Raw genomic sequence first — 24,585 nt, forward strand, 5'->3', positions numbered from 1 at the left:
CCGTTAGGGGGGCCACGCCCCGGAGATGCGTGCCGCCTCTTCGGACATGCCACAACACCACCCGGTTGTGGTAGGTCATCCCATAGAAACACTTGGGAGCAACGTCCCCTCCGTATAGACCCGATGCGGCTGTTTCCGCCCTCCAGATGCTGGCGGCGGCGCCGTCCGTGAGGGGGGTACACCGCGGACTTGAGGGGGTCACACTCCGGAGACGGGTGCCGGGCGTTTGCAACCGCCACTAAACTTCTGTCGCATAGCTGTTTTTGATTTTAATAAAATATAAGGTCCTATATTCAAAAGAACATGACGGCACATTATTAATGTGCTTGAAAAAAATACAAACTATATATATATATATATATTCATAATCTATGGAAAAAATTACAAACTACATATATATTCATATAATACATAAAAAAGCATAAAAACATATGTAAAAAAAGCATAAAAACATATGCAAAAAAACGCATGTAAAAAAAAAGCTATGCCGACGGCATTAGAGACGGCAGGGTTTTGGTGGGCGCCGTGCCGTGGATCGGTGACGTGGCACCTATGCCGACGGCTGCCGTCGGCATACCTACGCCACGGATCGGTGACGTGGCATGCGGAGATATGCCGACGGCCGCCCGTCCCGATCGTCGGCATAGGTTTGTCGGCGTTAGCCGCATGTCACGGGCGGGGTCGCCGGGCCCACAGGTATACCGACGGCTGATTTATGCCGACGGCTGCTGTCGGCATCTCTGCATCTAGGTCGACGGCCGTTCTGTGCCGACGGCTGCCGTCGGCGTAGATCGGTGTAACCCGACGGCCAGGCTACGCCGACGGCCAGGAGTGGGCTGTCGGCATAGCTCTAACTAGGCCGACGGCAGCCGTAGGCATAGGTTTGGCCGTCGGGGTAGGCCCGTTTTCCGGTAGTGGGGTGCGCCTCCTGTGCCATCCTTTGCGCACCAATCCAGCTGTTGGATTTGTTAATGTGTTTATACAGTCCAAATGCTCACCAATCGTTGTAAAAAGAATACATGGAGCTGAACGGTCGCAGCAGTGTTTAGTCAAAGGCATGGCAGCAAGTCTATATTAACAGGTGTTAAAAAAATTCTATATTAACAGATAGGTAACAGTCTTACAAGGTGGATCAGTGAGTACAGAGAGACGTCCAACAGGTGAAATGAAAGCTGAACTTCCAAAAGAAGGGCGATCTCCAACAGAGAGGCACAGTTCGTCGGATGACGAGAACACGAGCATACAAAGTCTTACAGAGAAACTAAACACGATAGATGGTTTATATATATATATATATATATATATATAGGTGCTAGGAGCCGCTCACGGCGTTGCGTCTAGAGATGATGAAACAGTGAGGGAGAGGCGGCACCTTGCCTTGCGGTTGAAATGAAAGGCGCAAATGTCACCTTCCTGGATGTATGCATGGTGGCCAAACCATCACTAGTTCGTCGTGATGGTGGCCCTCTTGTCGGTTCCAAACATGAAGCGACTGTCACAGCTCACGGTTCCGTCTTCGAGCTTGAGTGGCAGGGTGTCATCATCTTCGGGAATGTATTTCTGCAGGTTATCCTCTGTGCACTCCACCTGAAAGTACTTTGAGGACAAAGAAAAGGAGTGAGGGCATGAGAAAACACAATATGATGTCGTGATGAAGAACAGGTTGTATGTTTGAACGTACCATCCTCTGTCCTTGTTTGGCAAATGTCTTGTTGATGGTGCACACATAGTACTTGATCTTTCGCTTCTTGTGCCAAAAGAATGTGAAGTGCTTATCAATGTGGTGTTCATAGAGTTTCACTTCATTGCACCAAAACAATGATCCTCCAGCTCGCCAAAGTACTTGACACCCCCTGCATGCCTGCATTTGTTTTTTGTTTTATGTTAGATGCAGTGCCAACAAAGGCGAGGGATTGTTTTGGAAAGGACTCATGTCTGTGCTTACCACGAATGATGTAGTTGTAGGGCTTATCTTTGACCTGCTGTCCCTGTGAGTAAGAACTGCGATTATTGTAAGTAGGCTAAGATGGAAACAAACAAAGGAGAGCACCAGTTAAAAAGAACACATATGAATTTACTTGGAATTGTATGAGCAGTGAATTTACTTGGAGTTGTGTGAGCAGTTTAAAACTTTAAACCAAAATAGAGAATTAGCATAAGCTTTTTCCATATGGGGATACAATGAAACAAGCCTAAAAATGTATTGATGGAAGGATTGTGTTCATAAATTTCTGACTGACAGTGAAACCATCTCCATTGGCAAATATTGATAAAAGAAAAAACAAATAAGAATGGTGAGTATATGACTATAAGTTAGAAAAGTCTGAATAAATAGCGGGTCTGATTGCTGGTAAAACTCGTAGAAGAAATGGAATTGTAAATCAGTACAATTTGAGCGATGATCAGGTGTCTGTAGTCTTTGTGTGCGTTTTACTATTTGGTAATGGACATGTCTGTATGTCAAGTGTGGCAGGGTGAATGTGTAGTACAAGAAGCATAGAGAAATGCATAGTATAACAGAGATAGCATGCTTTATACATGGATTTAGTTCTGTCTTAATCATTTTTAGCTTTGTAACAACTTTAGTAAGAGAATGGAAACAAAGTAAACGTTAAATTTTAGGTGTGCAAATTGTAACAGATGAATTAAAGCAAGCAAACATTGCATTTATTTATGGATTCAGATTTCTGATAGTTTGGACCAAGTATGTGAAAAGAAACAGATCCATCCCAATCGAACGCAAACAAATCCATCTTTTGAGAAGCTCTTTTTGATTCACAGGACAACATCCACAATGTACACACATCTTTCAGTATATTTACAACGAAACCAACGCACCATGTAATGAACTCAGGTAGACAATTTCCAAAAACAGAAGACCATGCAGAACCCATCTCATCCCCTCTGTCCGACAGGCATCAATCAAGGATTTAAAAACTGCAACTGTGACAGGCATGATGGCTACAGCTAAGCATTCATGTAAATAATCCTGAAGCCAAAAACTAAAGCAATGACCAAAGTAAAGTAATATAGAAATACTTTTGAGTAATCCATGGAGTAATCCTAGAGCCAAATAGGTAAATCAGAGAGTAAGCGAAACTAACGCGAAATCCCGTGTAATGCATCCAGAAGAAGAGCAACTAATGCATGAAAAGGAACTAAACCAGATATGAGAACATGAGATGAGCCTAGTTTTGTTGAGTGAAAACCATTGTGTGGAGATTCTTGACAAGTTAAATGAAGGTAAATAATCTAAACAGTACTACAATTCACGTCAAGGAGACATGTCTATTCCTAAGAAGTGAACTATTCGCGGATCTGAATGTTCTGATAGAAGTGGCGATGAGAAACGAGTTCAGGTGTTGTACCTCATGGATTGTGGTGCTGTTCAGTGTGGCTCACGGCGCCAGAGTATCCTCTTGCCACCGGTTTAAGAAGCTAGCTTGTCGACTACAAAATAGTTGATACAGATATGTTGGAATAGGTCCCCTTTACGTGAAGTGAAGTAATGAAGTTAACACTTTCTTTCAGTATCACTAAGAGACCAACAACAAAGCCTTTATACATGAAAACAAGTGTAACAGACCAAAGACTAAAAATGAATTGGTCATGAAACCGGAACAGTGCATATATGTTAGCTGGAAAATAATGTATAACCAATATCATCATGTAGGTGTTACAATAGCAACTTGTATTATTTAGGAGGCCAAAGCCAACATATATACATGTACAAGAGGATGCCAAAAGGCTACAAAAGGATGCCAAAAGACAAGAATACAAAAGGCCAAAGGCCATTATCAATATAACTCTAACACCCCCCCTCAAACACATGGTGGATCCACAACACTGAGTTTGGAGAGGTGAAACCCATGTTGCGCTCTAGTCTGGGACTTCGTGAAGAAATCCGCCAGCTGTAACTCGGATGGCACATACTGAAGAGCAATAACATGATCCTGAACAACGCGCACAAAAAAGGCATCAACACCAATATGCTTGGTAAGCTCATGCTTCACGGGGTCCCGCGCAATACTGATAGCACCTGTACTGTTGGACAAGAGGGTGGTAGGTGTAGTAACAGAAACACCAAAATCCTCCAGTAACCATCGTAACCAAGTCACCTCTACCGTCAGAAGAGCCATAGCTCGCAACTCGGCCTCTGCACTCGAACGGGAAACTGCAGGCTGTTTCTTCGTCTTCCAGGCAATGAGGGAACCACCAAGAAAAACACAGTAAGCAGAAAGTGAAGTGCGATCCGAAGGATCACTAGCCCACGTAGCATCCGAATAGGCCTGGAGCTGTAACGAGCTGGAACGAGGGAAGAAGAGACGATGAGAGATCGTGCCACGAAGATATCGTAGAACACGAAGAAGGTGACTATAGTGAACTGAAGTAGGAGCAGCAACAAACTGACTCAGAATATGGACAGGATAGGAGATATCTGGACGAGTGACGGCAAGATAGACAAGACTCCCAACAAGATGACGATAACGCGACGGATCAGACAAGGGTTCCCCATCAGAAGCACGAAGATGAACATTGAGCTCCATAGGAGTCTCAACAGTGCGCTCATCACTAAGAGCCGCACGAGAGAGAAGATCCTGGATATACTTTTCTTGGGAAATAAAGAAGCCATCAGAGGTAGAAGAAACCTCAATCCCAAGAAAGTAGCGAAGAGGACCAAGATCAGACATAAGAAACTGCTCACTAAGACGTGCCTTGACAAAGGCAATGTACTCAGAGTCATCACCGGTGATGATCATGTCATCAACATATAGAAGAAGAAGAGTCCTACCACGAGTAGAAAGGTGGACAAACAACGCTGGATCATGAGCACTGGGCGAAAAACCAGCAGCAGTCACCACAGAGGCAAAACGCTCAAACCAAGCACGGGGGGCTTGTTTAAGGCCATAGAGAGAGCGACGAAGACGACAAACCATGCCATCAGGAACAGAATACCCAGGTGGTGGCTGCATATAAACCTCCTCACGCAACTCACCATTTAGAAAGGCATTCTTCACATCAAGCTGAGACACAGACCAATGACGAACAGAGGCCACGGCGAGAAGTGTGCGGATAGTGATCATATGGGCCACAGGAGCAAAAGTCCCATCATAATCACGACCATGCTCCTGCTGAAAGCCACGAGCCACAAGATGAGCTTTGTAACGCTCAAGAGAACCATAGAGCGAGTCTTAATCTTATAGACCCACTTACAAGTGATGGGACGAACACGGGGAGGAAGAGAAACCAGATCCCACGTGTCGGTGCGCTCAAGGGCAACAATCTCCTCTACCATCGCAAACTGCCATTCAGGATGAACAACAACATCTCGATAAGAAGTCGGCTCAAAAATGGTCGAAAGACCATAGCGAGAAGGAGAATATCGGTCAGGGGGCGGACAAGGCTGAGAACGAAGACCATAAGTCGGTTGAGAGGAGGAAGACGGCGCACCAGAATTAGAGGGCGCATCAGTAGACTCGTCCACAACACGTGGACGACGAGTATAATGGAGTGGAAAGGAGGGAAGAGGTGGAATCACTGGAGGTGGGGACGGGGAATGTACCGGTGATGAAGGTGGGGACGGGGAATGTACCGGTGATGAAGGTGATGACGGGGAATGTACCGGTGATGAAGGTGGAGAAGGGGGAGGTATCGATGATGAAGGTGGAGAGTTATGAGACGAGGGAGGAGAAGAAACCATAGGAGAGGACGACATCGGATCTGCAACAGCGGGACGAGGAGTAGGAATATTGGGCACAGAGGGAGGTGTATCCGGAAACGTAAGAAAAGAGATGTCCTCCGTGGAAAAGGCCGAGGAGGATGGTCGCGGGTAGAAGGGACGAGACTCATCAAAGGTCACATCCCGCGAAATACGCATTCGACGACCGACAGGATCCCAACATCGGTAGCCCTTATGCTCATCACTGTATCCGAGAAAGACACACTCAACAGACTGAGCGGACAGTTTGGTGCGCTCACGAGGGGCAAGCAAAACATAGCAAACGCAACCAAACAAACGAAGCGACGAATAATTAGGAGAACGACCAGAAAGATGCTCGAGAGGGATACCACCCTGTAGAGCAGCAGATGGCTGAATGTTGATGAGATAGGCGGAAGTGGTAACAGCCTCGGCCCAAAAGTGAGGCGGAAGAGAGGCGGCGATCATCATCGCACGCGCTGTCTCAAGAAGATGACGATGCTTGCGCTCAGCCACACCATTCTGAGCATGAGCACCAAGGCAAGAGAACTGAGTAAGAGTACCATGCTCAGCAAGGAATCCTCGCAATGCATGGGAGATATACTCACCAGCTGAATCTGCGCGAAAAACACGAACTGGAGTGGAAAACTGGGTATGAACCATGGCAGCAAATTTTGTGTATATAGATAAGACCTCACTACGAGAAGACATGAAATAGATCCAGGTGTACCGAGAAAAATCATCTATAAAGATAATATAGTAGCGATGACCCCCTTTCGAAGCGAAGGGAGCCGGACCCCAAACATCAGAGTGAACGAGGTCAAAAGGGCGCTCGGACACTGACTCACTGTGAGGATAGGGTAGCTGAATCTGCTTACCAAGTCTACAACCCAGACAATCCAACGAAGCGTTACCAGAGACAGACCCCAAAACACCATGATGAACCAAAGACGAGAGACGAGAACCACATAAATGGCCAAGACGATGATGCCACTGCTGAAAAGAGCTGGTAGATGCAGCAACAGGGGCTGCGAGACTAGCGGTGGTAGCAGCGGAGGGAAGACGAAGCCAGTCAAGCTCCCAAAGACCATCCGAGTGGCGAGGGCCAGCACCAAGCAGAGCACCAGTGCGACGGTCCTGAACAGAACACGAATCAAAGTCGAGAATGACCCTACAACTAGAGTCAACAATCTGACCACCAGATATGAGCTGCATGGTAAGTCGAGAAACATAAGCGACAGAGGGAACATGAAATGAAGAAGTGCTAAGAGTGCCTCGACTAGCTACAACAAGGGGAGTGCCATCAGCTGTAAGAACACAAACAAGAGACTCGACAGGTTGAACGGAGGTTAAAGTGGAAGAATCATAAGTCATATGAAAAGACGCTCCAGTATCAAGAATCCATGGGGATATACCTGAATGATTAGAAGGTGGTTTCTCAGTGTCAGAAAAGTCAGTCACAGAACCTGCAGAACCTATCGACAATGAGCAATTGCCACCACCCGTGGAAGCTGAGTGTACAGTCGACTGAGAATAACGAGTTGACATAGAGCCACATGTGGTAGCCACTCGAGGAGTCGATGTAGAGCGGTGACCGCAGCCTACTGAAGACGTCGTAGGGAACGTCACAGACGAACGAGCACCAAGCACCGAGCGACGGCACATGTGTGAGACTGGATCAATATAGGGAACACCGTCGGAAGTCTGAGGGCAGCGACGGAGACGCTGCCCCGATGGAAACATCATATCACTTTTTTTACTCTTCCTCTTTCTCTTTTTTTTTTTATCACAGAACACAAGTCAGCCAATCCACCAGAATGACGTCGCGTGAGGAGCTACAGCAGCGATGCCCAAGGCTGCAGGCTAGCAGCCAAGGGCCCAAAGGAGGCCCAAACTGCGACTTCCTGCAAAGCCGCCACGAACAGATCGCAGCAGCGGCGGACTTCGGGCGTCAGCAGCGGAGAGCGGACGGAGAGCGCCTCGAGCGCTAGACAGCACGATCCGGGCGGCCGAAACGGGAGCAACGCGCGCTCGATCCGGGCGGCCGAAACGGGAATACAACACCGGCAAGGAGCAACGCGCGCGGGAGGGCGCCGGGAATCGGAGCCGGGGGCGGCACGATGGCGCGCACAAAGCAATGATGCAGGAAGCAGACGGCAGCCAGGTTCGGCGGGACCAGCGGCGATCTTGGAGGAAGACGAGCGGCGGCGCCCTTGGGGATACCGGCGGACGGCGGCTCGATTTGGAGCAGATCGGACGAAAAAAAAAATGCACCAGCCCCTTGGAGGATACGGGCAGACAGATCTCTAAGCCGATGAGATGGCAGGAAGACCAAGCAAAGAAAAATCCGATATGATTAACACGAGTTGCAACGTGCGTGAGTGGAGACTCTAACTTGGCTCTGATACCATGTTACAATAGCAACTTGTATTATTTAGGAGGCCAAAGCCAACATATATACATGTACAAGAGGATGCCAAAAGGCTACAAAAAGATGCGAAAAGACAAGAATACAAAAGGCCAAAGGCCATTATCAATATAACTCTAACAGTAGGAACTATAACTTTATAAGAATATTGTGAAATAAAATCTGAACAGATATACATGATGATTATATTCATCGTGAACTGCATTGATCGTAACATTTAACGATTTGCTTTTGAGTTTTTGTATGATAAAAATTTATTTGTGTTTGAATTAGAACTCTATGTGCTTGGTAAAGAAATTTATATTGGTTTAAGGTTTATTAGTAAGTAATTTCATGCCCGTAAATTAATTCTAAAAGGGTTACCTGTTTAGTTGTTCTTACAACAGTTCCACCAGATGGATCATTTGTGTTATTGTTAATGCCAGCATTCTTCGTATCTAGTGAATTGGCTACTCCCATGTGACCAACAATGCATGGGAGCCAAACCTGTAATTGAAAATGAGTCAGTGGCTGGCCCTATGTAATAGCTTCTCAAAAGAGGCCGAACTCACGAGATTGAAAACACACTGGATTATCAGGAGATATATCATCTTACCAAGCAGTAATGGCGAGATCACCACCCAAAAAATCATTGTTCGAACCTCCCCTGTGTACCCACTGCCCACAATGCTTACATGTTTAGAGAACAAGTCTCAAAAGATGCTTATCTGTTGTACTAAGCAACAAGATGATTAAAAACAACATCACTAAACTGAGGGAAGGAGCAGCATAGTTCATAGAAACCTCTGACTGCTTCCTTCACCCTGCCGATGAACTCATCTTTGCTACTAACCCCTTGAAGCGTCCCTCGCCAGCTGCAGCAAAGTTCAGACAGCAGTAGTTAAATATGCATAACTGTAATAGTGTTGGCACTGTAATTTGACAGGCTAGCCATGCCATACTATGGATTGCCGAGGAGAGCCAGATAGGCAGCGGATACCTGCAGGCCACCACCAATTAGGTGCACATGGGAGTCATAAATCCACGGAGCACCACATTGCCACTAAGATTCAGGTCATACGTGTGGCGGCCCATGATTTCCTGCACCTCACAGCCTACAATCAATTTTGAGCGGCACGCAGGAGACAGACAATATGTGTGTTTGCAGTTGCAGTGACGCCGCAAGCAGTTTCAGAAACATCAGACCCATAATAGCCATCAACAGTAAACCTGAGCTAACAATAGCAGTGGCCCGTAGTAGTAAATAAAATTTGACTTGAATAAATAAAATTTTGACTTCATTATCAGAGATTTCCCACGGAAAAATATAAATCAATCGCACAAACATCACCCTGCTGAAGACTTGGATCTTTATTGCGATGAACAATACCACCAGAGAATTGAACAAAACGACTTTACCTGCCCAACATATGTCCAGGTCGAAGCCCTCTTGCCTGTGAGGCCGGGATCCACCGTGCCTCCATGCTCCTAGGACCATAGGAGATGAGGCGGACCAGCGTCGCCTGGGTCATTGCTTGGCATGAGAAAAACAATCCGGTCAATCAAGTTCGAGTTATCCTTGAGGGAAGAATGATAGGATTAAGTTCCGGCTTATGAATATCACCTACGTCCTCTCTGTTGACGAGTGGTGTCATCTCTTCATCTTTTATGATCCATTCATCAGAGGCTCACAACATCTGCACCATATAGCTGTTTTGTGGCAACTCCAAAGCTATACCATATTTGTTGAACAATCCTCAAATCGGCCTGGATGGATGGCAACAAAGCTTCTCCACATTCCCTCGTGCTTCGTTTATTTCAACAGTACATAACATCAACTTTGCGTCATATAGCAACTGAACAGGGCCAGCAGATTAAACTGTAATTCGAGAATAAATGTTCAAGGCAACAACATCACCATGTTCCCATGCACACACAGAAAAGTACAACATCAACTGGGTAGAGTTAAACACATCTAAACTCATGTTAGCCTGACATCCTTGAGAAGTCTTGCAGCCATTGCCCCGGACCTTCTGATTTCCCAGTCGTCCATGTCTTCTTTTGAAGCCGTACAAGGTTCAGTCTTCACTCCTGGATCTTCGTCTTCTCCTGGGTTGGAGGCATCGTCGTCCTCCTCCTCCTCGGTGTTCCCATTGCCGTTGGGTCCGGCCTCGGGGACCGACGAAGCCTTGAGGTCCATCATGTAAAGATTTATGCTAGGATGTTGATATTTAGCATCCATCTGTGCGAGAATTCAGAAACAACATGAGGGTGAAAACCATCTTTAATACTGATGCAAATAGGTGGAAGGAAAATAGTAATTGAAATGCGCACCTTTGATTTGGATATAGTTTTCACATTAAAGTTGATTTTCCACATTTCCATCATCTGCTCATGGACGGTGGTAGAACGAATCTCGTATCCTAGCTGCTTATCAAATAGTTAGTCAGCCATGATCTTTTACAGTCCTTTACAGGGGTGAAATAAGACTACTTGGGCAGGGAAATCACACACCAGTACTTTCGTCTTGGGACCAGATAGCGCAATAATTGTCTCCAGTAGAGGTTGCAATAGATGTTCTGAATAAACCTTGAAAACACACGAAAGATGAAGTGTCAAGTCTCTCTGTATTCTTTATGTGATGAAGTGGTAAGTTTCTGTATTCATCTGCGTTTAATTTCACTCTCAGCATTTCAATTTCAATTCATACGGTATGCCTATTTTTCATGATATCCCTGGATAAATATCCCCAAGAATCTGTAATGTGGGGCCTCTAACAGTTTTCCGTTAAAAAAGAATCTGTAATGCGACCGAGTTTTTCTTCTTCTAAAGTTAGGTAAATACTTGGTTCCCTAATAAAAAATAGTAATTCGATTATGCAGAGGTCATGGGCAATATTTCTAAGATCGATCAATTCTATTCAGCACAGAAACTTGCATAATGTAAAAGCAGGATACACAACTTGAGGGAAGAACTTGCACCAAACACCAATGCTGCGTCAGAAAGCTTACAACATCAGTCCCAATGATGTAATCGAATGGAGGTTCAACGGCTCTGATATGTTCTTTATTCCCCCAATCCAATTCTGCAACCGTCACTGAGCCAAAGGAACCTGTTTGGAAAATACACTTTGTAAGAACTAGGAATGTCCAAGTGTGGTCAGTGTCCTATACTAAAGTTTAGCTAACCACTAAGGAGCAAAACATGAGCTCTGCATTCAGAACATGTAATGTAATGACGATAATATCCGAAATTAAAGATATGAATTCTGCTTTCGTTGGTTCTGTTTGATAACAAACCTGAGTCAGGATTAGACTGCGCAATCCACGATTTATTCCGTTCAACATTCCTCATGAGCAGCGGGAGCACCTCAACCTGGTCAGTTGTAACAACATCACAACCCAGCAATGCCATTCCTGAATGAGAAACAAAGACTATTTCCCTTGAGAAAGAGCCTCCAAGATCATAAATATCTCTGAAAGGACAATGAGATCCAGCTTACCGAGCCCGGCTAGGCCACAACCAGCTCCTAACTCGATCGCCCTTTTCCCTTTCAGCTTGGATGGACAAAACCTGCCTTTCCTGCTGTTCTTTTCCTGCAAACATCAAGTGTGCTGATGGTGATTAGATTCGATCGACGGAGTTCAGTCAATACCGCAGAACTGTAAAAGAGCCATCAGTCTGAACTAACAGGCCATTACCAGGAATTTGGCGAACACCATCGACGCATCCCATACCGTCGTGCCGAGGTGCTTCGAGTTGGGATCCTGCAGATAGCAAGTAAGAAACAAGCGAAGAACTGAGACAGCATATGCTTGAGCCAGCACAAAAGCTATGAAAACCACATCGCATCACGGAGCATGACGACCTGAGAAATATGCAGCCGGTGGCCCATCAGTTCCAGTGTGATCGCCGACGTGCTCGGGGAGTTCAGCCTGCCATCAAGATGCACAGAAAATCAGTGGAGCAGCCCAATCTCTGCTAAAACTACAGCTAGATGCAGAACCGGGAGGAGGGGCGGCTTGCGAGAGGGAAGGAGTGTCCAGGGTGTCGCGTGCTTGCCTGTCGTAGTCCATGGAATCCGGTGAGCTGCTGCCCGGCCGGAGCTCCGGCGGCGTCGATGGTGCGGCGGCGAGGGTTTGGGGGAGGGCCGGAGGAGCGAGGAGAGCGGCGTCTAGCTGGGTCGCGGAGGCCCATACTTTTGTACAGATGGGCTTCAGGCAATGACCTCCAGGCCCACGTCTACGTGTCCGATTCAAACGCCAGATGAGCGGCGGCGCGTCTCCCCCCGCCACTCCGGCGGCGACGAGTCCTCGCCTGTCGAGGTTCCGCCGGGCCGGCAGCGCAGTCGCGGCCGCCGCTCCGGGAGGCTTCCTCCACCTCTCCCTCCTCGCGTCCCTCCGCCGCCGGCCCTCCCTCCAGGCGCACGCGCAGCTCCTCCTCCTCGGTCTCCCGCTCCCGGCGCACGCCGCCTCGCGCCTCCTCCGCCCGCACCTCCGCTCGGGGCACCACCTCGCCTCGCTCCGCCTCTTCCTCCGAATCCTGCGCGACCGTGGGCCGTCGCCGAAAGCCTCCCGGGAGACGGAGACGGAGGCCGTCCCCAACTCCCACTCCCTCTCCGCCGCCCTCGCGGCCTGCGCCCACCACGCGTCCCCCTCCCCCGGTCTCTCGGCCCACGCCTTCCTCGTCAAGTCCGGCTACGCCTCCGACCTCTTCGCCGCCAACTCCCTGCTCCAGTTCTACGCGTCCTTCGGTTTACCCTATCTGGCGCGCAGGCTGTTCGATGAAATGCCGGTGAGGGACACCATATCGTTCAACACTCTGATCAGGTCATATGTGAGTGCATGCTGTGTTGATGATGCTTTCGGAGTATTCAAGGTTATGGTGGGCAGAGGATTGCGGCCCGATGGGTGGACCATCACGGCGCTATCGGGCGCATGTGTGGGACTGAAGGATTTGAGGGTAGCAAAAGCATTGCACGGGGTTGCCATGAGAGCGCTTCGGGCTAAAGCGTTTCAGTCACAACCGGTGGCGATCGTGCTAGTGGACATGTATGCAAAGTGCAGGGGGCTGGCGCTTGCCAGGAAGGTGTTTGATTTGGCAGGGGAGAAGGCAAGGGACGTGAGGTTATGGACCATGATGGTGTCAGGGTATGCAAGGTCTAGGGAGCTCGAGATGGCTAGAACGTTATTCAATGAGATGCCAGAGAAGGATTTGGTCGCGTGGACGGCTCTTATTGGTGGATTCGTGCAGTTTGGCAGGTCTAAGGAGGCATTGATGTTATTTGAGGAGATGGAGAAGGCAGGATTTGAGGCAGATGAAGTCACGGTGGTTAAAGTGCTTTCAGCTTGTGTTCAGTGTCGTACGTTCGATGTGGCAAAGAGGCTTCATCATCGTGTGAGGCATAATGCGCTGATTAGCACAAATGCAGGACTTGCTGCTGCCTTAGTTGACATGTATGCAAAGCAAGGGCTCATACAGACAGCTATGGAAGTGTTTTCTGGTGTGGATGACAAATTTAAGACCGTGGAGTTGTTCAATGCTATGATAGGCGGACTAGCTCATCACAATTCTGGTGAGAAAGCTGTTATGCTTTTTGATGAAATGAGATCGCTTGGGCTCCACCCTGATAAGATCACGTTCACGGCAGTTTTGTGTGCATGCAGCCGCGGTGGCTTAGTGACACAAGGGTTTGAGATATTTAATTCGATGGTGGGCAAGTATGGTGTAGAACAAGATATTAAGCATTATGCTTGCATGGCTGATCTTCTTGCAAGAGATGGACGGCTTGACGATGCTTGCCGTTTTATCCAGAACATGCCTTTCAAAGCAAATAGTGTGGTCTGGGCTTCTCTTAGGAGAGAATGTGAGATCCGTGGAAATATGAGGATTGGAAAACTTGCAGAGGAGGAACTTCTTCGGTTTGATCCTAGCTACAAACCTGAAACCGAAAGCCTCGTCTTGTCTGACATATTTTCAGATGGAAGGAAACAGAAAAGGGCTGCAATGGTGAGAAAGGTTATACGCCTCAAACCTAAGCACAAGCGTACAAAGTAGCAGTGTAGTTTTTTCAGACACAATATGAGTGGGGGAAAGACTGCTCCCAACATAGTGAGATCGTTTCTGTAGCCTTTGGGTTGGTAAATTTATTCTGAGGCCTAAACGCCAATAAAAATTGACAGTGATATTCGGCTGGATGCTCGTTGTCATTCATCTTTCAAGTATCTTTGAAGATTTACAGCAGAGATATTTGTTTGAATGATGGAGCCAGGCTCCATGAAATGAAACAAGGGTTATGCTCTTGCATGGGCAACAGGTGACGCTAATGCAAATATTCTGGACAAACTATGGCCGTTATGTTCTCAAATTGCAGGCAAGCTTCTCTCTTTTTTGTTCTTTTCTGTGCAGTGCATGCGTAAAGTAAGCATGCGTTCAAATTGTTGGAGATCCAAAACAATCCACCTGTTAAACATTAGTGAGTTGATCAAAATCAACAACTCACAATTTAATGCAGATTGACAGCTGACCTAACTCTGTCAGAATCATATCTGAACATGGTCAATTTGTTGTTAAACTGCAGAAAAGAAAATTATGGCACAGAGAGAGGCTCACAACTGCTTGTTGCAATGACGAAATACTCACTTTTCTTCATCTTTGTTTTTAAATTTTTATGTGTTTCCAAATAAAAACCTGTATTTTCAAATTTCATCTACAATTTTAAAACCTGCATTTTATTGCGTTACTACTGATTATCTGAAGTTAGATTGGGCATGACTGAACTACTTTTTTATTGGAAGCTCTCTTTTCATCCACAAGAATGTCAAGAAGGTGATGAGCAACCACAACAAAGCTACCTTTTCGTTTGTGCTCCACCTTTTTGCTCTCTGTATAAAATACTACGATCACACTCTTTCTGGAGAACCAAGTATCACGACAAGGCTTAAGACAAGGTCTAAATGATCATGGCAAAGGTATATTTTTCGAGCATCTAAACATATATACAGATCCATGTTACAACTAGTTCTTCATATTGTTATGAGATTGAGGTGTTCTTATGAATATGTGACAGGAACAACACAAGAGCAACGTGTCCAAGACTTGCGTTCTGAAGGTTATCATGCACTGCCAGTGCAATGGTTGCATTAAGAAGATTAACGACGGGGTGAAAGAGATCGCCCTTTCAGAAGGTACATATGCAAGTTGCTTAAATCAGCATCTCTCTGTGATAGACTGATAGTATACATCTGTTTTTATGTGTGATTTTTGTGCATGTCTTCTGTTGCACTGCCTTTGTAAATGATCTAAATTTTGGCCTTCATGATTACAAAGGGGTGGAGAGGGCTGATCTGGTGGTGGAGACAGCAGAGGTGATAGTGGTCGGGAGAATGGACCCAGAGAAGCTCTGCTGTTTGCTGCATGAACTAACACAGAAGCATGTGAAGATAGAAACCGAAAGAACCGTGTCCGAAGGAGAAACTGCGGCTTCTTGGGAAACCAAGAACCGCGTTGGCCAGGTACCATTATTTTCAGGCTAATAAGTCGATCGTCCATCAAAATTACGATGATAAAGAATCAATGCTATGATCTAATGATATAATGGTGGTAGGAAATACAGAGCTGGCTGCTGTTAGATCGGTTGAGCATTCGTTTCGGTCCTATTGATGCAGTTATTCCGTCATGTTCATCTTTCGCTGACTAAACAATAGGTACATAGGAGTTAGGACACAGAATGTACACATTGCACCAAATTAGGTAGGTCACCTGCTGAGCTACCCATTTCTTGTAATCGATGTTGTCCAAACACACACATCCAGAGTACAACCACATCATGCTCGTATTTGCCTCCATTTCTCAACTGCTACATGCCAAGTAGGGAGATAGTAGGTCACCAGCTATGAACCATCTGATGTACATGATCATCTCAATTCCTCCAACTGAACCTTTCAGGTTACTTCCGGCTTGTTCGCTTCGGACTTACCAGAGGAAAGCCCAGTAACACCTACTACGCCAAGCGCACCACCAATTCCCGAGGCGTGGAGGAGCCTGACTGTGCCTTCCCAGAGATGCGCTTACCGTTGGTCGCTACCTTTGCCGGGCGCACTCGGCGTGTGGGCCGCATCTGACATCGAGGGGACAATGGCGGTGTACGAGCTCTGAAGGCTTATTCAACAGCACGGCCAGCAAAAGCTGCTGCACTCCGTCGTCACCTTCGCTTTGTGCTAGCTGATTTTTTTGCCGTGCAAGCATTTTCTGCCAAGAGCTTTAACCGACGTGTTATTTGTTTCTATCCGTGACCTAATGGCACGGGCATGCTCTCTTTTGCTTCGTTGTGCATTCGTGATGTTGTGCAGTAGTAGATAGGAATTCAGGGGAGAAGTGTAGGAAGTGGGCATGGAATCCCAAGCCCTTCGTGTCAATGGGCTGGCTGGAGTGAGTGGGGAGTCTTTGCTGCTGCTCTGTTTTATTGCTGCGATGAGTTCCAAAAAAAGGTTGGAGATCCAAAAAAATGCACCTGTCAAACTTAAGTGAGTTGGTCAAAACCAACAACCCACAGTTTAATGCAGATTGACAGCTGACCTAACTCTGTTGGAATTATATCTGAACACTTCATGGTCAATGCGCTGTTAAACTGCAGCAAGGAGAATGAGAGCACAAGAAGAAGCTCACTACTGCTTGTTGCAATGGCAAACTACTGACTTCTATTCACCTTTGTTTTTGAAAATTTGTGTGTTTCCAGATAAAAGCCTGCATTTTCAAAGTACTTCTACAACTTTGAACCTGCATTTCATTACATTGCCTTGTTTCCAATACTTTATGTTGTTCTTTTCTTTGATAGTAACGTACTACTGACTATCTGAAGTCAGGTTGAGCATGACTCGAGTCAGATTGGCTGCTGTTGAATCCGTTGAGCATTCGTTCCGGTCCTGTCTATGCAGTGTTCTTCCTTCATGCCCGTCTTCCGCTGGTGAAACAATAGATGCATAGGACACTGAATGTACGTACACATTGCGCTGAATTAGGCAGGTGGGCTGCTGATGGCTACTCATTTCTTGTAATCCATGCTGTTTGTGCTAAAACGCCCACACCCAGACAGAGTAACACCACACATCATGTTGGTCTGTACCTCCATTTGTCGACTGCTACGAGCAAAGTAGGAGTAGGAAGCCAGTAGGTCGCCACCTGCTATGGGCCATCTGATCGCACTCCGTCCTGTGGGTAGCTTGGTGCTGGCGGTACGTGTGCGATGATGATAAATCTCATGTTGTGGATCCTGGCAGGGACGCCGCTTCAATGACTTTACGAAGCCAAGTCTCACCGTAACTTAGCCCTCATTATCATCCGTCGGTTAAAGATCCAACGTTCCAGATTGACCTATTTTCCATACTGAAAATTTTAAAGTGTTCAGAAAAAATTGAAAAAAATCTAGTAAATCATAAATGTTTCGTTTTGTATTCGTGGAAAGTTTCAACCCATTTGGATGTATGGTTTGTGATTAAATAGCTTTTTGAGCTCAAATAAGTAAAAAAGAAATGTTTATTCGCAAACTCTACATTCAAATGGGTTGAAATTTTCACAGAATACTAAACGAAACATTTACGATTTATTGGAGTTTTTTCAAAATTTTCTGAACACTTTAAAAAAAAATCATTCAAAATATGGATCAATCTGGTCCATCTGATCTGGAATAGATGGCTGATAGATTGGGCTAAGTTACGGTGAGACTTGGCTTGATGAAGCTGCGTCCGGCAGAGCGCACACGGCTTCGATCTGCTCTGGGCGCCGTTGAAGATTTCTTATTTCATTTCACCTCCATTTCATAATGCAAGTACCACTACGTGTACTACACGGTCAATGGGGTGAGGTCTTGTAAAATGTCCTCCATCTCATCAAGCTGTGCCGGCACGGGAGGCAGGTCCTACGCGTCGTCAAGACGGCCCGGTCCCGGTAGTGGAAAGCCGTTCGATTGTGGAACATGGGCTAGACATGAGTGAGATCTATCACTGCAGGTGCAGTGTGTGCCGATCGGGATGCCAAAGTCCTCGGCGTCAACGTCCAACCACGCATCGTCCTCGCCTGTGGAGAAAAGAGGCAAATTCAAGCTGTTACCCTGCAAATGTTTTATGGATGCATCTCTATCTCCGTCACGCGGCGCGCGACTCGTGCATGCGCTGTTCCTCTATCGGTACCAAGGCAAGGTTAACTTGTTAGAGCATCTACAGCCGGACCTCTTAAAAACGTCTCAAACGCCTTGGCATGCAGGCCGGTCACCAAGCGATCATAAAAAATCGACCCAGCCGCTCAAACCGTGGACAAAAGACTAGGCAGATCGGCACCCCTCATATCCAACCTAAATATAGGGCGGATATGAGGCGGCCCGGGTGCACCTGCCATGTCAGCCCGGCCCACCGCTGGCCCATCCCGACCCCACAAAATCCTCTTCCGGAGCAAACCCCAACTCACTTCACTCCGCTACGCTCTGCTCCCCGACGCTTCCTTTTCCCAATCCGTCCAATCCCTAGCGCTGGCGAGCATGTCCAGCACCGGCAGCCACTCCGACGGCAGCTCCGAAGACGAGGATGAGATGGCGCTCTGTATTGCGCACGAGCGCTCGCGAGTCGATACGAGCGGCAGCTCCCGGGTCCGATGCGATGCCTCCTGTCGCCCGTCGCCGCAGCGCCGACACCGACGCCGGCCCTTCCCGCCCCGCGTGCGGATCTGCAAGTCCTGCCCATCCGACGGCCTCCTCCACCTCCGGCCGCTGCTGCGTGCGGGCAGTGGTGGGTTCTAGTGCCCGCTCCGCCGGTGCCGCGGGTGCGAACTCTGGAGTCAGAGACACGCGCCGCCCGTCACGAGAGGCGGATGGCTAGGGAGATGGGGGCGGGTTCAACGCGGTTGCTTAGTCCGCCCGCCGCCGCCACGTGATGCTGGTGCCCGATGAGGAGAAGCATCTCCTCCGATGGGTGCACCGTCGGTCACTTACCACGGCGGAGATGGACGCCCGGTGGCTCCGGAGGATCAACGCCAAGCAGCTCCAGCTCGGCATTGAGCAATCCGAGCGGGAGGCGGGAGAGGCAGCGGCGGAGGTGGCCAAGCTCAAGCGCAAGCAAGACCGCATCGTCCAGCGCTTGCAAGGCTACATTGTCATCTCCGATTCCTCCTCCTCCGATTGCTCCGACTTTGACCCACCTCCTGCTGCGAATGCCTACAGCAGTGCCGGCGACCGAAAGGGCAAAGGGCCGGCAAGGAAATGGTGAAGCTCGCCCTCTCCGTTTATATAATCTAGTTCTAGTTGTAGTTACAATGTGCCAGATCGTTGAACTGTGTGAATTATGCCCGTTTGGTGATCTTTTGGTGATGTTTATGTGAATTATGCCTGTTTGGTATCGGTTTATATGTCTGTTTCCTGTCGATTTTGATCGTTTGCTGATATAAGTACTACGTTGCATGAATTTGTATGGATATAAGGTGCCGGATATAAGATACGTGGGTGTGGATGTTGCAAATATGCCCTAGAGGCAATAATAAAATGGTTATTATTATATTTCCTTGTTCATGATAATTGTCTATTGTTCATGCTATAATTGTATTAACCGAAAACCGTAATACATGTGTGAATATATAGACCACAACATGTCCCTAGTGAGCCTCTAGTTGACTAGCTCGTTGATCAACAGATGGTTGTGGTTTCCTGACCATGGACATTGGGTGTCGTTGATAACGGGATCACATCATTAGGAGAATGATGTGATGGACAAGACTGATGACCCACAAGTGTAGGGGATCTATCGTAGCCTTTTCGATAAGTAAGAGTGTCGAACCCAGTGAGGAGCAGAAGGAAATGATAAGCAGTTTTCAGTAAGGTATTCTCTGCAAGCACTGAAATTATCGGTAACAGATAGTTTTGTGATAAGGTAATTTGTAACGAGTAGAAAGTAATAAAAGTAAATAAGCTGCATCAAGATGGCCCAATCCTTTTTGTAGCAAAGGACAAGACTGGACAAACTCTTATATGAAGGAAAGCGCTCCCGAGGACACATGGGAATTATCGTCAAGCTAGTTTTCATCACGTTCATACGATTCACGTTCGGTACTTTGATAATTTGATATGTAGGTGGACCGGTGGTTGGGTACTGCCCTTACTTGGACAAGCATCCCACTTATGATTAACCCCTATTGCAAGCATCCGCAACTACAACAGAAGTATTAAGGTAAACCTAACTATAGCATGAAACATATGGATCCAAATCAGCCCCTTACGAAGCAACGCATAAACTAGGGTTTAAGCTTCTGTCACTCTAGCAACCCATCATCTACTTATTACTTCCCAATGCCTCCCTCTAGGCCCAAACAATGGTGAAGTGTCATGTAGTCGACGTTCACATGACACCACTAGAGGGATGACAACATACATCTCATCGAAATATCGAACGAATACCAAATTCACATGACTACTTATAGCAAGACTTCTCCCATGTCCTCAGGAACAAACGTAACTACTCACAAAGCATATTCATGTTCATAATCAGAGGGGTATTAATATGCATAATGGATCTGAACATATGATCTTCCACCAAGTAAACCAACTAGCATCAACTACAAGGAGTAATCAACAGTACTAGCAACCCACAGGTACCAATCTGAGGTTTGGATACAAAGATTGGATACAAGAGATGAACTAGGGTTTGAGATGAGATGGTGCTGGTGAAGATGTTGATGGAAATTGACCCCCTCCCGATGAGAGGATCGTTAGTGATTACGATGGTGATGATTTCCCCCTCCTGGAGGGAAGTTTCCCTGGCAGAACAGCTCTGCCGGAGCCCTAGATTGGTTCCGCCAAGGTTCCGCCTCGTGGCGGCGGAGTTTCTTCCCGAAAGCTTGCTTATGATTTTTTCTCTGACGAAAGACCTCATATAGCAGAAGATGGGCATCAGAGGGCCACCAGGGGGCCCACGAGGCAGGGGGCGCACCCCCACCCTCGTGGCCAGGGTGTGGGCCCCTTCTGGTACTTTCTTCTCTTAGTATTTTTTATTAATTCCAAAAATGACTTCCATGAAGTTTCAGGACTTTTGGAGCTGTGCAGAATAGGTCTCTAATATTTGCTCCTTTTTCAGCCCAGAATTCCAGCTGCCGGCATTCCCCCTCTTCATGTAAACCTTGTAAAATAAGAGAGAATAGGCATAAGTATCATGACATAATGTGTAATAACAGCCCATAATGCAATAAATATCGATATAAAAGCATGACGCAAAACAGACGTATCAACTCCCCCAAGCTTAGACCTCACTTGTCCTCAAGCGAAAGCCGAAATCGAAAAATATGTCCACATGTTTAGAGATAGAGGTGTCGATAAAATAAAATACGGACATGAGGGCATCATGATCATTCTTAGAACAGCAATATATATAGTCATATGATCTCTTATGCTAAAGTAACAATTCAATCACAATTTCAAGTATGAATCATAAACTTCATTGAGAACCAACAAACTCTAATCTCAGTCACTGAGGCAATTGCAATTTATCATAACATAGGAAAGAATCAATATAAGAGCTTTTCAGCAAGTCCACATACTCAACTATCATTTAGTCTTTCACAATTGCTAACACTCACGCAATATTTATGGGTATGAAGTTTTAATCGGACACAGAGAAAGATAGGGGCTTATAGTTTTGCTTCCCAACTTTTTACCTCAAGGGTAATGTCAACAATAATAGTTCATGAAAACTCACGTCCAATTAGCTAAATATATCAGGATCTTTCCAACACATTGTGCTTGCCAAAGGATAAAATGTAAAAAGGAAAGGTGAAGATCATCATGACTCTTATATAAGGTGGAAGATAAAAGTAAAAGATAAGCCCTTCGCAGAGGGAAGCAGATGTTGTCATGCACTTTTATGGTTCGTCCTCGCTGCTTTCGGAGCAGTGTTGGCAGGAGGAATGCAGGTCATCTTGGGGGAGATCGTCGGGACGACACGGGAGGACTCGGCTTGGGAGCGCGGTCTACGCTTCTTCTGGGAGATGGTCATCTACATCGCCTCCGGGAGCATGCTGATCGCCGCCAGTGTCCTTCCCTCCATTGGCGGCCCGACCGCGGTGCTGGTGGTGGCGGCCATCACTAGTGCAGAATCGGGCTTTAGTGCCGGTTCGTAAGGGCCTTTAGTGCCGGTTCTATAACCGGCACTAAAGGGTGGGGACTAAAGCCCCCCCTTAGTACCGGTTCGGCACAAACCGGCGCTAAAGTGCCACCACGTGGCACGAGCCAGGCCCCCGGTGCGGGTAGATCATTAGTACCGGTTGGTAACACCAACCGGTACTAAAAGTTTGGGGGTTTTGGTTTTATTTTTTATTTTTCCTTTAATTTTGTGTTTTCAATTTAATTTAGTGATTGTTTTACATTATAATGAGTTGTTAAATCATAGGTAAAAGTACCGCAGATTAGTTTCGATTGGATGCATGTGGATCCTGGCAGCTAAGTGATCAAGTATATGCCATATCCATATTACCTTGATCACTTACTTGATCACTTAGGTGATCAAGGTAATATGGATATGGCATATACTTGATCACTTAGCTAGGATCCATCCAGTTGAAACTAATCTGCGGTTTCTTTCATAAATGATATAATAACTCATCAACATCATCATCATCATCATCATCATCATCATCATATTAATATAAAAACTCTTGCATCATATCATCACCAACAACAGTATATACTAGCTAGCTAAAAATCATCATAGTCGTCATTACCACTATTTAATCATCACAGTCATTACCTCTATCTAATCACCACCAACACTAGCTTAAAGAAGAAACATTCACTTGTACCAGAAGCAAAGATATCATCGAGTTCAACATGGTCATGATATTATAAGCGTTCATAACACCACAAAAGCAAATCACTCTTTGAGATTAAGTTCAGGACGAAGAACACGGACATGAGAGGACAAGTACTAAGAGCATGAACTAGCTAATCACTTCTGCTGCTCTCTCTCAGGTAAAATAGCATAGAACATGTATATCTCTCCTGATTCATCATATTGGAGCATGCATATGAACCTGTCTCCTAATCATGGGCCGCGCTTCTGATTGCTGCCCCCTAGTACTTCTCTGCGATCGTTAACAATTTTACTCCAATCTTTCACTATTAAGCATTCCTCGCTTTTAGAAATCCTGAATGAACTCATGTGCAATGTAGGATGTCTTGGCCGTAAGCTAACCATTGACATGCGACCTTTAGTCTCGATCCACTCAGGCACAACTGTCATCGGGAGTCCCTGTTGAAGAACATCATATAGTAATATACTTAGCAATGAAAGTTTAGCTTGAAAAATAATGTATGCAAAAGATGCACTGAGAACAAATAGTAAAAATCATACCATCTTTCCTAAATAGATGTGACCGTAGTTCAATACGATCACTATTGGTCGCACGTTTTGAGTACTAAGATTTTCAAATTCAGGAAAATAATTTGTCTTGACAGCATCAAGATCCTCAAGCCATGAAACATAATGACTTGTCTCCTCGCAGTTTAGTTCAGCTCCGGGACAGTGGACGGTCTTGTCTACCAAGCGTCGGACATGTTTGCTTGAATGGAAATAAGCTGTCAATAGAAATTATTTGTCAACTATTTTTGAATAAATTATATCGAAGAAATAAATATGGTGTTGAGAAACTCACATAATGGTAGAACTGGAGGCGTTTGCACATCGACCCTGATGTCTCTATTACCTTGAATATCATCTTCCGGACGAATATTAAAGGTGATAACCATATCAGGCTCAAATGCATAAGCCATGCATAGTGCTTGCCAAGTTTTGCATTCAAAATAGGTGTATGTGTTTGCATTGTATAATTTGACGTTGAAGGTATAACCATGCTCGGTCTTCAAGTAAACTTTCTTTACCTCCATAGTTTTCTTAGGACTGAAACATATCTTATCCAAGACAAAAATTCTTGCATGGCAGGGGATACGCTAGTAGAATAGTGAAAATTTAAAATTATAAGTTGAAGCAAATGAAGCATAAGTCATGCTTAATTACGAAAAAAGACTTGTCGTTGTGACTTACTGTATCCACTTCGAAGTTCTCATCCAGCTTGATGCTGAAGCGCCTATCATCAACTAAAAAATTTCTGTCGCACAGGCCGCGCTGGTCTTCGCAATATTCGCACATAATGAAATCATGTTCGTCGTCAGACGACATTCCTATGTTCATAGGTGAAACATTAAACACTTATTAATTCTATTAATTCAACTAGTTCTTTAATTCAACTAGTTCAACTAATTAATTCAACTAATTCAACTAAGCACTTATCAAAAATATACCTAAATAAAGTAGCTCAACTAATTCAACTAACTAGTTCAACTAATTAATTCAACTAATTCAACTAAACTAGTTCTATTAATTATCTTACTAAAAATAAAGTAGCTAGTTCTATATAGTAAAATTTCAATTAGATGATCAAATCTCGTATAAGT

The 24,585-nt window shown here is 45.9% G+C and overlaps 2 protein-coding genes across 2 annotated transcripts; one reads left to right on the plus strand and one right to left on the minus strand.

The window, feature by feature from the left end:
- Positions 1 to 9,955: 9,955 nt before the first annotated feature.
- LOC123146183 (protein-lysine methyltransferase METTL21D) lies at positions 9,956 to 12,318 on the minus strand. Its single transcript, XM_044565774.1, has 9 exons — positions 12,168 to 12,318; positions 11,974 to 12,040; positions 11,807 to 11,872; positions 11,608 to 11,701; positions 11,405 to 11,521; positions 11,117 to 11,217; positions 10,620 to 10,694; positions 10,440 to 10,532; positions 9,956 to 10,347 (listed from the first exon to the last, which is right to left on the minus strand). The coding sequence occupies exons 1-9, from the start codon at positions 12,179 to 12,181 to the stop codon at positions 10,087 to 10,089; spliced, it is 888 nt and encodes a 295-aa protein (XP_044421709.1). The 5' UTR covers positions 12,182 to 12,318; the 3' UTR covers positions 9,956 to 10,086.
- A 53-nt stretch (positions 12,319 to 12,371) lies between these two features.
- Positions 12,372 to 16,546, plus strand: LOC123146181 (pentatricopeptide repeat-containing protein At2g22410, mitochondrial). Its single transcript, XM_044565773.1, has 4 exons — positions 12,372 to 15,076; positions 15,175 to 15,292; positions 15,435 to 15,619; positions 16,053 to 16,546. The coding sequence occupies exon 1, from the start codon at positions 12,372 to 12,374 to the stop codon at positions 14,160 to 14,162; it is 1,791 nt and encodes a 596-aa protein (XP_044421708.1). The 3' UTR covers positions 14,163 to 15,076; positions 15,175 to 15,292; positions 15,435 to 15,619; positions 16,053 to 16,546.
- Positions 16,547 to 24,585: the final 8,039 nt, after the last annotated feature.

The sequence above is a fragment of the Triticum aestivum genome, chromosome 6D, assembly GCF_018294505.1.
Source record: "Triticum aestivum cultivar Chinese Spring chromosome 6D, IWGSC CS RefSeq v2.1, whole genome shotgun sequence".
In the NCBI taxonomy this organism is placed as follows: Eukaryota; Viridiplantae; Streptophyta; class Magnoliopsida; order Poales; family Poaceae; genus Triticum; species Triticum aestivum.

What these genes read in the sequence shown, in the direction of transcription:
- LOC123146183 (XM_044565774.1), bottom strand. An exon ending in TTGTGGCCTAGCCGGGCTCG is followed by an intron (nt 11,522 to 11,607) that starts GTAAGCTGGATC and finishes TTTCTCATTCAG; the next exon opens with GAATGGCATTGCTGGGTTGT. An exon ending in ACATCATTGGGACTGATGTT is followed by an intron (nt 10,695 to 11,116) that starts GTAAGCTTTCTG and finishes TGTGTTTTCAAG; the next exon opens with GTTTATTCAGAACATCTATT.
- LOC123146181 (XM_044565773.1), top strand. Translation starts at nt 12,372, where the DNA reads ATGAGCGGCGGCGCGTCTCCCCCCGCCACTCCGGCGGCGACGAGTCCT.